General features: G+C 44.5%; 1 protein-coding gene and 1 long non-coding RNA gene across 9 annotated transcripts in view; one reads left to right on the forward strand and one right to left on the reverse strand.

Annotated features, from left to right (window-relative positions):
• Cc2d2a (coiled-coil and C2 domain containing 2A) overlaps positions 1-7,343 on the reverse strand; it is a 100,752-nt gene extending 93,409 nt beyond the window's left edge. For 3 of the 7 annotated variants that reach the window (XM_058572400.1, XM_058572399.1, XM_058572397.1), the window contains exon 1: positions 1,139-1,216. Coding sequence is in view for 1 of the 7 variants with exons in the window: in XM_046423741.2 (XP_046279697.1) it covers positions 1,139-1,219; positions 3,462-3,500 (120 nt within the window). In the remaining 6 variants the exon portion in view is untranslated. Of the gene's footprint in view, positions 1-604; positions 735-1,138; positions 1,220-3,461; positions 3,519-7,168 lie in introns of those variants that run through there. The other 4 variants (XM_046423741.2, XM_046423744.2, XM_046423739.2 and 1 more) reach the window with 4 other exon arrangements.
• On the forward strand, positions 159-5,427 carry LOC124078719 (uncharacterized). Of its 2 annotated transcripts, XR_009224809.1 has the most exons (4): positions 159-944; positions 1,507-1,752; positions 1,853-1,917; positions 2,234-5,427. It is a non-coding gene; the product is annotated as an uncharacterized LOC124078719 (long non-coding RNA). The 2 variants fall into 2 exon arrangements; XR_006847024.2 differs by having other exon boundaries at positions 1,853-5,427.
• Positions 7,344-12,992: the final 5,649 nt, after the last annotated feature.

A 12,992-nucleotide genomic window follows, 5' to 3' on the forward strand; every position in this document is an offset into this window, starting at 1 on the left:
AGTGCGGGGCAGGCGAGGGCTGGCAGATGCCCTTCTCCATCCCTGCCCCTTCCTCCTGCTCAGTGGGCAGCCTAAGCCCTGCTGGGTCAAGCTCCCTGTGCCTCTGACTCTACAGCAAAGACTTGAACTCTGCTCATCTGCCACCTCGGTGTAAGGGACAGAGCAGCAGGCTCAATCCACAGGAAAGGGTTAAAGCTCCAGGGTGCAGATCTGGCTGAAAGTCTCCCAGGTCCCCAAGAGTGGCCAGAGACTGGCCACGTGGGCTGGGCATCTCCTCTCCGCCGTCCCCTGTAGGGCTCATCCCAGCCTGCAGGAAAGGGCAGGCGGCTCCTCGGCCCAGCTGGACCAGAGTGGTGTGCGGGGTGTGGGGGAGCCAGGGGGGAGCCTTCTTCCCTGACTTAGCTCTCCCAGTGCCTCCCACCTCCCCTGTCCATCCCTCTTTGGGCAGCACCATCACGTGATTCCTGGCTCAAAATGGCGCTCCCCTTCCCTCCCTCCCAGGCTGGCTTCTCCATTGTTCCAGGCTAGTGTCTCATCCACAATAGCCCTTTCCCTACTGCCCTTCTCAGAGGAGGGCAGCGCCTTACCAAGGGAATTGATTTACCTGGAAAAGGCTTATCTTGCTTGGGGATGCTCCCAGCCTAAGAAGGGAACTCCTGCAGAGAGGTGGGGGAGGGACAGCCAGCAGGCGGAGAGACAGGAATCGGCCTCTGGCTCAGACTGAAGCAGAATTCGGGCTTGGAGTTGGAAAAAGAGGGAGTTCCCAGAGATCTGTAATCCTGCACTGCCATCTACCGCCTGTGCTGGTTTATGGCCTTCAGCAACAACACTAACATGATGGGCTGCTTCCCTGTTTCTAGACTTCTCTCTCAGGAGATTGGAGGAAACTTACAGGGAAAATCTCCGAGTATGGACCATGTCCTGATTATGAGGATCACCTATCTGTAAGTTTCCTGCCAGGGTCCTGTACACTGGACAATCTATTTGCATCCCTGTCTCACTGTTCTCCAGAGTGGGCCCCAAATTGGTACCCCAAAAGGGACACCTTTCCTGGGAAGATTCTGTGGCCCCCTGGCGGGGCCCAGGCAGGTTGATCAAGGGCACCAACATGCAGACAGGGCTTCTCTTCACTTCCTACCAGTTTCTTTCTTGGTCTTTGACCCTTTGGGTTCTTCTTCCGACTTCCCACATCCACATCCTCCTCATTTTCAGTGAGCTCCTTTGTTAAAATGCAAAGGGAAGAGAAGGAGAGTGTTAAGAGAGGGAAAGAGGGGTGTGCTTTTCAAATCATAGTCTTGACCTTGGGCCTCCATCCACTCACGTTCAATGTGAGGGAGGAACGGTTAACAATCTAAGTAGCCAACACTGTCCACCCTTCACCAGAGACCTGTCTTGAAAGTTTGTATCCAAACTGAGTGATTGTGAATGAGGTGGTGTAGGGTTTTCCATGGTCACAGGCCCCCATTCATGCTTATTAACGTTTATTGAGCACTTATTGTGTTCCAGGTCCTGGCAGCACAGAGAAGAAAACACGCTCCCCACTTTCAAAATTCACATTCTAAGAAAGATGACAAAGGAATCTGCCAGGAAGGATGGAGAACCATAGCCCAGGACAGACGTGAGAGTCTCATGGGTTGGTTTTTCTGCTTCCCAACTTCACCAGCACATGGGGAGAAGTAAAAATGCAGTAAATCATTATAAAAGCCCCAAGTTAGAGGATATTTTGGCGGATCTCTTTGAAAAGGGAATATGGTAAATGTCATTCTCTTTTTTTGCACATTATGCTTTCTGAGGTTTTAGACATCAGGTGTTCAACTGGAAGCTCTAAAGTGCTTTTCCTGTTCTATTCTAGAGTTTGGCAGACTGGAGCATAAGTGAACAAGAAGCTGCAAGACAGTCCTAGAACCTCTCTTCCTGGTACCCCAACTTATGAATCTTCGCTTTCTAAAGTTGGGAAATGTTTTGTTTTTGTACTGGGACAAAGTTGCAACACACAACCTGGATTTTAATGATATGATATAAGGTCTCAAATTTCACTGGGCCAGGCCCCAGTGACTCCTCACTTCCCTTGGCTCTTGGGGTCAGGGAAGGTGTGGACTTCAGTTACAGAGAACAGAGCTGAGACCCCCACAGAGAATGGGCTAGGTTGGGGCTTTCCTTAGTGCATGTGACGGATCTCTCTTCCTCAAGTTCTGTGTGGAGGCCTTACCTCTTTCTGTCCTCCTTTCCTCAGGGCTCACCAGATGGGGAGTATTCTTAGCTCCATGATTCACCCTTTTGATTGTAAGGTGGTGATAACATCAAGGTGTGTAAGTATGGTTTTAGATTCAATTCTAAATTTTTATTGGCCGAGAACGGACTTGTGAGAAATCTAGGTCATCTTTCCCTTTCTAATGTTTTAATCCTTGACCAAATGACAAACTGTCCATAGGACTTCTAGTAAGATGAAATGTGGGTCACTGCTTTATCCCCAGGGACAAAACGCAGAGAATATATTTGTTGTACACATGAAGAAACTTATGTGGTTGGTTCATGCTTGATATTTTGCTTAAAGTCAATCTGCAAGGTTTTCTATTGAGCTCCCTCGTGTGTTTTAATGCACTGCACAGGGGACAGCACACTGTCTGCATTTCTGTCTCTGTGGTCTCGAGATGGTGAGCCCCTCAGCCAGTGGAGAAATAAGGACACAGGAATACTGTCTTTCCGTTCAGTGGTCTACTGTATACACAGCTTTCCTTCTCTGGTCTTGGCAGTTAGTTTTTGTACACCACGAGTCAGAAATTGCAAGACTCCTGGGATAGTTTTATTAGCATTATGATCTATCACTGTTACCTTCATTCTGAGTTCTTAAGGAAATCAAGGTGCTTCAGGCAGAGCTGGGCCCCGGAAACAGGTAGTAAGTTAAGCTGTGGTGGATTGGAATTCATGAAATGATGTCAAATTAATTTCAGAGTGTTCAGGCAGAGGTAAGACCCGGAGTGCCCACAGGGACGCTGGCCTCACATCTACCCACCTCTGCACTTCATGCCTGTGTGTTCAATTAAACTAAATTCGGTCTGAGGACACCTGCGTACTTTGAGTCCCTACTTGACAAACTACAACCCACCTTAGCATGTAAACTAATTGAAAGCCTCGGTACCTTTGTAACAACCATCATGGCAGCTAAGCTCAGGTGATCAGACCATGTTCACCTAAGGCAACTCTGAGCTGTGACGAGTCAAACTGTTCCCAAGCTTCGCTTCCATTTTCTGTCCTTACATGCTGCCTGCCCACGTGTACAGGGGGCTCTCTGAACCTTCTCTGGTTCTGAGGTTGTTCTACTCATGAATTGTTCTTTGTTCAAACTCAGTTAAATTTAATTTATCTAAGGCTTTTCTTCTAACACATGTGATAAATGCTTGTTATCGGCCTTAACTTCCTCATACAAAACATCCCAAGGGGCCCTGTAAGTAATGACTTACCTCTGAAATTATTTTTATTTTTTCTTCCCTGGAATTCATTTTGTCTGTGATAGATCTCTGAAGAGAAAGAACAATGAAGAAGTCAGGCATTTAGAAGTCAATGACATATTGTTCTTAACATCAATGCATATGCATTAGACCTTAGGCGGAGAAGAATTTCTGTCCACCGGATACTTGCAGATTCCAGGACTGGTGGAAAGAAGCACCAGAGGAGAAGGGGGATGCCAGACTCCCCTGCCCCCATGACCCTGGCTCAGGGCACACAGTCTTGAAGTCAGATGACCTTGGTTGGAATCCAGCTCTGGAAGGACCACATCACACCTTCTCTCCCTTACACCTTCACCTTTCTATCCCTGCTCACCCTCTGCCCTTGATCTTGGTTCTCATTTTCCTAAGCAAAGAGATGAGATCAGGGAGGGACCCAAATCCGCCTGTTATTACCCACCATGAGAATCAGGTTAGCATCTGCCTGTCACCACTAGAATGTGTTTGTAACCAGGCAGAAACAGTATTTTCTTCATTATTTACACCCAGAGCCTTGGACCACAGCACACGCACAGACCTCAGTTTATATTTATCTGATGAATGCCTAAGTTACTACTGATTGGCTGCCTCTTCATGGCCATGTTCTGGAACCCTTTAGAGCCTTCCTCTTGGTGCTATGAGAGAACACGTGGAGGAACACCAAGCTCAGGCCTAATATCCCGGAATCTTCCCAGGACTTGGTCAGGTAAGCAGCTTGTCTGAGGTGTTCAAGGTCTCCCGGACCCTCCCGAGGAATTAGCATGGAAAAGGGAAAGGATCTGAAATTCTGTTGTCTTCCACACAGACTCCTCACAAGGTATAAAAAGCAGAAGGGAGAAAGGGGAAATACCAGGGAATGATATTGGCCAAATTATATTGTTACAAATAGGCAACGACAAACCTCACCATTATGTTCAACTATGATGCACCGATAAGAAAACCAGAAGAGAAATGAGAAACTAGATCAGGGGGAAAAAAAAGTTGAGAGGGTAATCAATAGCAGATGAATGGGGACTGCTAAAGGAAAAGAAAGCTCTCAATAAACTGCTCTGGTCATTATTAACTGGAAAAGAAAAAAGAACTGTGAAGTATTTTAGCACGTAAAAAATGATTCTCTCTAAATAAATATATTACACATGGAAGAAAGAAATAGATGTGAAAAATGTATCGGGATTGTTTTTTTCTACACATGCTTTCCTGATCATTACCTTTGAATGTGTTTCTAAGGAAATCAAATGACACCAGAATTTATTTTTCTCATGAACACTGTTGCTAAGAAGAGATAAATCCACACCACTCAACTTTAACATGCCACTTATCATCACTGTTTGCATTGGGCACTTATTAATATATTCTTATTGGCAACATCAAAACAGGACCTGTAATTTATTGCACACTTATTTTGTGCTTTCTTTAGATATATGTCCTCTTTATTCCCTACAATAACTCTGCTGGCTTAGTAGTACATGCCCCAATTTATACAAGAGGAAACTAAGACTGATGTGTTTTAGGATTTGCTCAAGGTCATAGTTATTGACTGTCACACTCAGAATTTGATTGGGCAAAGGAGGGATGGAGAGCATGGGGGCAGGAAAGATGGTGGAATGAGATGGACATCATTACACTAGGTGTGACGCTACACCGTGTACAACCAGAGAAATGGAAAGTTGTGTTGCAGTTGTGTACAATGAATCAAAATGCATTCTGTTGTCATATATACCTAATTACAATAAATAAATAAATAAGAATTTGACCTCAAGAGTGTGATCCAAAATCCTCCCCATTCGCTGCCACCTCTGTCTCACCATTTAGTCTTACTTTTGCCATGTTATTAGTAACTACTCTAGGCTAGTCTATTATTCTGGAAATATTTACCATTGAAAGCTGTGAAGCTTTGTACAAGCGATAAAGGGCTTAGGCTATGTTAGGTCAATGATTTATTTCACTCAGTGCAGAAAACCAAACATTTTTCAAGGGAAGTACTAACACCATCATCAGAACAAATGGATGGTCCCAATCAAATGGATGGTCCCTAAGGGTCATCAGCAGACTATAGCTTCATCCTGAGGACCTCTTGGGAATCCTATAGGGGGCAGGGAAAGAAATGACATGACGGCATTGGGAAGAGACAACATTGTATATTATCTGATATAATAATATATTATCTGATTACAGTGAAACCCTGGGTTTACAGAAAAAGTGAGACCTTTGTAAAAAAATTCTATGTACCTGTGCTCAAATGCGAGCTCTACTGAGCAGCACGTGGTCTTAGAGCAATGCTTTTGCTTCTCTCTAGAATTGTGATCCTGCTTCCTCCCTTGAAGGGCGACTGGTTTATAGGGACTCAGTGATAGATGTCTAGAAAAATGCCTAGCGAGGACCAGGCTCTCTATTTGGGTAGGTTTTAAGAAGAGGTGGTAGGGGGCTATGGCTCAGTGGTAGAGCTCTTGCCTAGTATACTACAAGGCTCTGGGTTCAATTCCCAGCAAATACACACACACACACACACACATGCACACACACACAAATCAGAAAAGGTGATAGTAGAGAAGGGATGTGAAAGAAATAAGTGGGAAGGGAAAAGAGCTTAGGGGACAGAACCCTCTGTCATAAAAAAGAACTTTGGAGACAGTGAAGAGGACAGGAGATGTCACATGCACCTCTTTTGAATCTATTATCAAGTTCTGTAAGTTATTCCAGCCATGGCTTTATAAAGCATAAAGTTAGTGATAAATAGTTTTGTAGAATCATTTAATCAGATGAATTTAATCTACACTGCATTCAGAGCATGCATGTACCATATGTGTGCTGGGCTGTGTGGCACGTGCTAATCCACTGAAGTGCTGGAAGCCCCTCCCTGGCAGGAGCCGGCTTTGCTCCAAGGCTTTCAGCCTTCCCACAAACTGCTGAAGGCACTCAGCTCCTTGTGCTGCTTATTACCTGTTTATAGGGCTGTCTTCCCAGCAAACCCCCAGCTTCTGACCCAGTCTAATTCATTTTTGCACACTCTCAACTTAAGCCATGGCTTGGTGCATTGTTGATGCTCCATAAATACTTGAATGAGTGACCTTATAAATGAGCTCTAGGAGATATGTATAGAGCGATATTTCACTCTGCCAGTGAATTTCTTGGCAGAAAATTTTTATAAAAAAATGTGATAGCAGACGTGTATTTCCCCGTAGACTTTATTAGCTTTTCCTAGCACCTCTTTGCAACAAAGGGGAACAATCAGTTGAAACCAAGGCCAGGGAATCTTCCTGAGGTCTTTTGGCAGGCACGCAATCCTCAGCCCTGTGGCCGAGTCCTTTCTCGGTCCAATGGCAAGAAACGTGAAACTGCCCATAACTAGTACTTGAACCAATTTGAACTAAAAGGCCCAGAAATGCAAAACCCAGCAAATATTTTGTACAGTGCTGGTCAGAGAGGATTTCCACTCAGGGATCCACGTGACTGTGATTAACTGGATTTACATTTCCTGCAAGCCAGACACCAGACAGCAGCTCAAAATCAAAGCCGCCCGTGTAATGCTCTACATTCCTATTCCAGAAAGTGCAAAAGCAAGCAGTGACGAGAGCCCCTCCATTTACAATTAATTCAATCCACTCTCCATCTCCCGGTAGCCATGGAGAGACAGAACGCAGAACTCCCAGCCGCAGCCCTGGTCCGGTTAGAAACTGGTTTACCTTAAGCAACTTTACACAAGGCACTTTGCAGATTCTGCTTTCTGGGATGGAAGGCAAGTGGAGGAGATGGCCTGGGTGTGCCGCCAAATCTTCTAGACCAGGAAGGGCCGAGTGTGGGCGAGGCTGGGCTGCTCTGGGAAGCCCGGGAAGCTGCAGCCAGGCCTCAGGAGGAAAACACCAGCTTAGCAACGCGTTCCCAAGGAAGGTCATTGGGCGGCTTTTTTTTTTTTATTTTAAAGTGACAGTTTACTTCTAGTTGAGGAATCCCAGTGCAGTGGGAATGCAGAGGGGCGCAGCCTACAGTGGGACACAGAGAGATCAAATTAGTGCTGAGGTGACGGAAACCCATGTCTCTAAGAACTCTACCCTTCCTCCTGTCATTTGACTGTCATGCATCATCCCTAAAGGACAGATGATGCTCAGAGCAGGGGCACTAAAAGGCCCCAAAGGGTGTCTGATTCAGAGCAGCAAAATGTTCCTTCCTGGAGGCACTTCAGGGCACCTAAGTGTTGCCCTGGGGGGATTTGGGGCTACATTGGAAGACTGAATGCAGGAGGGGCTTAATCTCTGCTTATTCTCTGACTACAATTCCTGAAAAGGTGATAAAGACGCTATGGCTTAAAAAAAACAAAAATTGGAAAGCAGATGGAGTAATGGAATAAGCAAATAAACAGACCAGGGAAAGCCACAGTCCAAGGACACTCCAACACACACATTGACTCTTCTCTCTCTCTCTCTCTCTCTCTCTTTTTTTTTTTTTTTTGATGCTCTGGCATTTGGGGCCCTGGTCCTGGAGAGATTGATTCCCCCAAGCTAGCTAATTTCTAGAGATAGCAAATTAATTTCCTGAAATAACGCAAACTCTCCTTTGGTATACCAACCAACCAATCAAAACCCACACTTCCAACCATTTCTTTTATCGAACATTCATATCAAGCCAATATTCTTCCTGTTCTGTTCACACCAGGGCCGGGTACAAGCCAACCAGGGACCCCCTCTGCAGTCCAGAGCTCATGGAAGTGGTGCCAAACTCACCCAGCCTCTCCACCCTGATCCTGCCACTCCTTCCCAGAAACCTCAGGAAGGCCCTGGGCCGTCCTCTGCCCTCTCTCTCTGTGTCTTAACTTGGTTCTTCCCTATGGCCCTACAGGCATGTGCTGGGGTTTGAACCTGTCCCTCCATCCCAAAGCAGGTGTGGGAAACACAATTGCCCTGTGACCACGTTGGGAGGTGGCACTATTGAGAAACTCTGCCCTCACCCACCCATGGGTGCTTTATGGTGGCAGTGAGCTCCTCAGGGAAGGACGAGTTCACCCCCTCTTCTCTCTCCCACTCTCATCATCTGTGACACCACAGCAGGAAGAACCTCCTGGGATACCAGCCCTTGATTTGGGCCCTCACAGCCTCCAGACGTGTGAGAAATACATTTTTGTCATAAACTTCCCAGTATGTGGTACTCTGTTGCAGCAGCTCAAAACAAACCAAGACACCACGATGCTCTTCTAGGGATTGGGAGAATACACTGACCATCATTTCCACATCTTACCGTCTCTGACTAACAGAAATTCAGAGTATATTTTTTAGCACAGTGTGCATCTATGGGTGACAACTTACTCATGTGCTGTGTATATCTCTGTGTGTGGTGAGTATCTGTGTGTGTGTAGTGTGTCTGTGTGTGATGTGTATCTCTGTAGCTCTATATCTCTATGTGTGTCTGTGTGTGTCTCTGTATGTGTGGGATATGTGTGGGTGTGTCTCTATGTGGTGTGTGTCTGTGTATCTGTGTTGTGGTGTGTCTCTGTGTTTCTGAGAGTGGTTTGTGTCTTTGTGTGTTGTGTGTGTGTGTGTGTGTGTGTGTGTGTCAGAGAGGTCCATGGAGGCATGAGCTGGAGATGAGCTCTCCCAGTCTGCAAACCTTCCTGGCTCAGCATCTGAGCTGTGGCATCAGGGGCTGAAACGTGCCCTCCCTTCCCCAATGACACGTTGAAGTCCTCACGCTCAGAACCTCAGGTTCTGACCTGGAACTTTATAGATTGGGAGACAGGAACTTTATAGATTCAATCGAATTAAAATGAGGTCATTAGGGTGGGACCTACTGCAAGAGGATTGTGTCCTCATAAAAGGGGAACTTGGATACAGACAGACCTGCGCACAGAAGGAAGATGGTGTGAGGACACAGGAGAAGAGCATCTCCACCAGCCAAGGGATCCCGAGGCCACCTGCAGCTAACAGAGGCCTGGAGCAGGTCTCCCTCACACCCCCAGAAGGAACCAGCCCTGCCAACTTCTGGGACTTCTAGTCTGTCTTTTTAAGCCACCTACTGTGTGGTACATTGTCAGAGCAGCTTTAGGAATCTAATAAAAGTAGACACCAAAGAAAGTGGGGAGAATTAGAGGCACAAAGGCAGGACTATTGGAAAGTCTGTGTGTGGAGGGGCTCCTCAGCACCCCTTGTCACTGGCATGCCCAAACTCCCTCATGCCTCACCTGCTGCCACGGAGACTGGGGGTTTCTTCTCCAGGGAAGCCAAGGCAGACACTTTGCAGCCTCAGCTTTCCAGATAGAGCAGCGCTGGGTGATTCTCAGGGCTGGCAAGCAAATGTCAGAAATGGAGAGACTGGCGGCCCCTTTTTAAGTCCTTCTCAAGACTGTAGATGTCCAAACTCGGACCTCTGGCCCCTCCATCCCACCTCTACCAGCACTGAATTGGAAAAAGTGGGAGACTTTTACTGGAGAAATGGAACAATCACAGAGATGGACCCCAGGTGCTGACACTTCTGGATTCTCCAATGAAAAAACTAGGTTTCCCTTACAGGAAAAATTGAAGAGTCTCATGCTGAGAGTCCCAATGACTCATGGCATTTTTGCCAGAAGGGAGTGGTTGAGAGGTAGCCAGCAAGCCATTGAGATGATAATGGTTATGTGAAGCTGTGTATAATAGACCCCTGCTGTCCGCCTCAGCCTGTTACTTTGGAGTTCTGGGGGGGGGGATTCCCGGAGAGTTCCCATTGGTTGGGGAAGTGCCAGAGGCGGGATTTGCGGTTGATGTGGGGTGTGCCCGGAAAGGAGCCGCGTGGGTGGCGTTCGGGAGAATTCCCGGGGAGCGTGTGTGGAGTGTGCTGGTGGAGTTCAGAAATAAAGTTTGTTCCTGCTTCAGTGGCTCATGATTTGTGCCCAGCCAGACTGCGCCATTCTCAGGTTGAGAAATTCAACACTCATAATTATAGAAAAAAGTAAATGGAAAGGAATTAAATAGAATTTATCAAAAGTAAATAGAATTTATTAAAGGAATTATACAAGAAAAATCATCAGAAGTGAAAGAAAGAGTCTTGAACCTGAAGGCGATGGTGAAGTGCAGGCCCAAAGAGACAAGGAAGCTTAGACGTCTGTCTCAATTTGTCTTCTGCATGTGATGGGAAGATATTCCCTAGAGAATTCATACCCACAGGCTTGCACGTGCGGTTCAGCGGTCTTACGCTCTCTGTGTCTTCAAGGAAGCCAAATATGTTCATAGGAATTAATGTAGATGTAGCCAAATATGTTCATAGGAATTAAACACCTTCTAGTAAAGTCATAAAAGCACTAAAAGGCCTCATTTCTTGAAAACATTCTTATGTAAGCAAAGTAAGTGAATCTAACAGATTTGTTTTAAATCACAATGCAAAAATATTCTTTTAAGTGTTCCCAGATGACTAAAGAGTTTTCATCAAAGATGTGTGTTGAATCACAAGCATTTTTTTTTCTGTATCTTTTGAGATAATCAAATATAATTTTTCTTCTTTCATCAGTTGATGTGGTGAATTTCATTAAAAGGCTTTTTAATGTCAAATTCTTCTTGTGTTCCTGGGATACACTTAACTTGGTCAAGATATTTCAAAATTAATTGTTGGTTTAGTTTCTGTTATTCAGATGTTTTTGCATTCATGCTTTTGACTGAGATCAACCTATCATTGCTTCCTTTCATGTATGGCTGTTGTCTTATTTTAGGAAAGAGGGAATTATAACCTCTACAAAAACAGACTGATATTTCTTTCCTGCAACAGATCAGGTAAAATTAATATCATCTGTTCTATGAACGAGTGTATAAAATCTTGTGGATCTAGTGAGATGTATTTTTTTATTATGATTAAAAAATATAAATGTTGCCAGGTACGGTGGCTAATGCCTGTAATCTCAGAGGGTTGGGAGGCTGAGGCAGGAGGATTGTGAGTTCAAACCCAGCTGCAGGAACTTCTCAACCCTAAGCAACTCAGTGAGACCCTATCTCAAAATAAAATACAACAAAGGGCTGGGGATGTGACTCAGTGGTTAAGTACCTTAGGTTCAATCCCAGGTACCAAAAAAAAAAAAAAAATTATCATGGAGTTTGCCATTTTACCCATGTTTAAATGTGCAATTCAATGACTTTTAGTACATTGGCAAAGCTTTGCAATCATTATGTGCTTCCAAAATTTTTTCATCACACCAAACAGAAACTCTGTACCTTTTAAAAATTACACACACCTCTTCATTTCTCCTGGTAACCTCTAATATACTTTTTGCCTCTGTAAATTTGCCCATTCTAGATATTTTATATAAGTGGATTCATATAATTTTTGACCTTTTGTGTCTGATATAATTAGCTTAACATAATGTTTTCAAGATTTATCTATGCCACAGCACATTGGTAAGCCATTCCTTTTTAAGGCTGAATGATATTCCATTGTATGTATATATTATAATTTATCATTTCATCAGTTGATGGATACTTGGATTGTTTCCACCTTTTGTATATTGTGAATTATACCACAATGAACATTTACATACAAATATTTGTATGTAATATTCGAGACCGTTTTCAACTCTTTGGGGTATATATATACGGAGGAGTAGAATTGTAAACATGGTAAAAATGTAAACATGGCAATTCTATGTTTACATTTTTGAGGAATTATAAAACCCTTTTCCACAGTGGCTGTAATGTTTTACATTCTCATCAGTTTGTATTTTTGAACATCTACACCAACACTTGTTATTTTCAGTTTTTAAAAGATATTACAGCCACTGGGCATCGTGGCACTTGTTTGTAATCCCAGCGACTTGGGAAACTGAGGCAGGAGGATCACGAGTACAAACCCAGCTTCAGCAATTTAGTGTGGCCCTAAGCAACTCAGTGAGACCCTGGGGGTGTGGCACAGTGGTTAGTGCCCCCTGGGTTCAATCCCTAGTCCCCCCCACCCCGCAAATTATCATAGTCATCCTAGTAGGTACAAAGCATCTAACTGTAGCTTTGATTTGCATTTCTCTAATGAGTGACACTGAGCAGCATGCTTCATTGTGTTTATTGGCACAATGTTTTCTTGGATTATGGTATATGTATGTGCATGTTGGGTGGGGTGGGGTAGTGGCTATAACTAATGCTTATCAGGCTATTTAGATTCTTCTAATTTCATTTTAAGCCTTTTTTTTTTTTTTTGTACTGGGGATTGAACTCAGGGGCACTGAACCACTGGGCCACATCCCAGCCCTTTTTTGTATTATATTTAGAGTCAGGGACTCGCCGAGTTGCTAAGTGACTCGCTAAATTGCTGAGGCTAGCTTTGAACTCTTGATCCTCCTGCCTCAGCCTCTGGAGCTGCTGGGATTACAGATTGCGCTCCTGTGCCTGCCTAGTATGTATGTGTATATGTGTGTGTGTGTGTGTGTGTGTATTTCTGTGATGAAGTGGAACCCAGGGCCTTGCATATGCTAGGCAAGTGCTCTGCCATTCAGCTAGCTGTAGTATATTTTTAGTATATTATATAATTTAGTATATTATATATATTATATATATTTATATATATTAT

This window comes from Marmota monax, unplaced genomic scaffold (genome assembly GCF_021218885.2).
Source record: "Marmota monax isolate L192 unplaced genomic scaffold, Marmota_monax_Labrador192_F-V1.1 WCK01_AAM20220418_F8-fsc00009, whole genome shotgun sequence".
In the NCBI taxonomy this organism is placed as follows: Eukaryota; Metazoa; Chordata; class Mammalia; order Rodentia; family Sciuridae; genus Marmota; species Marmota monax.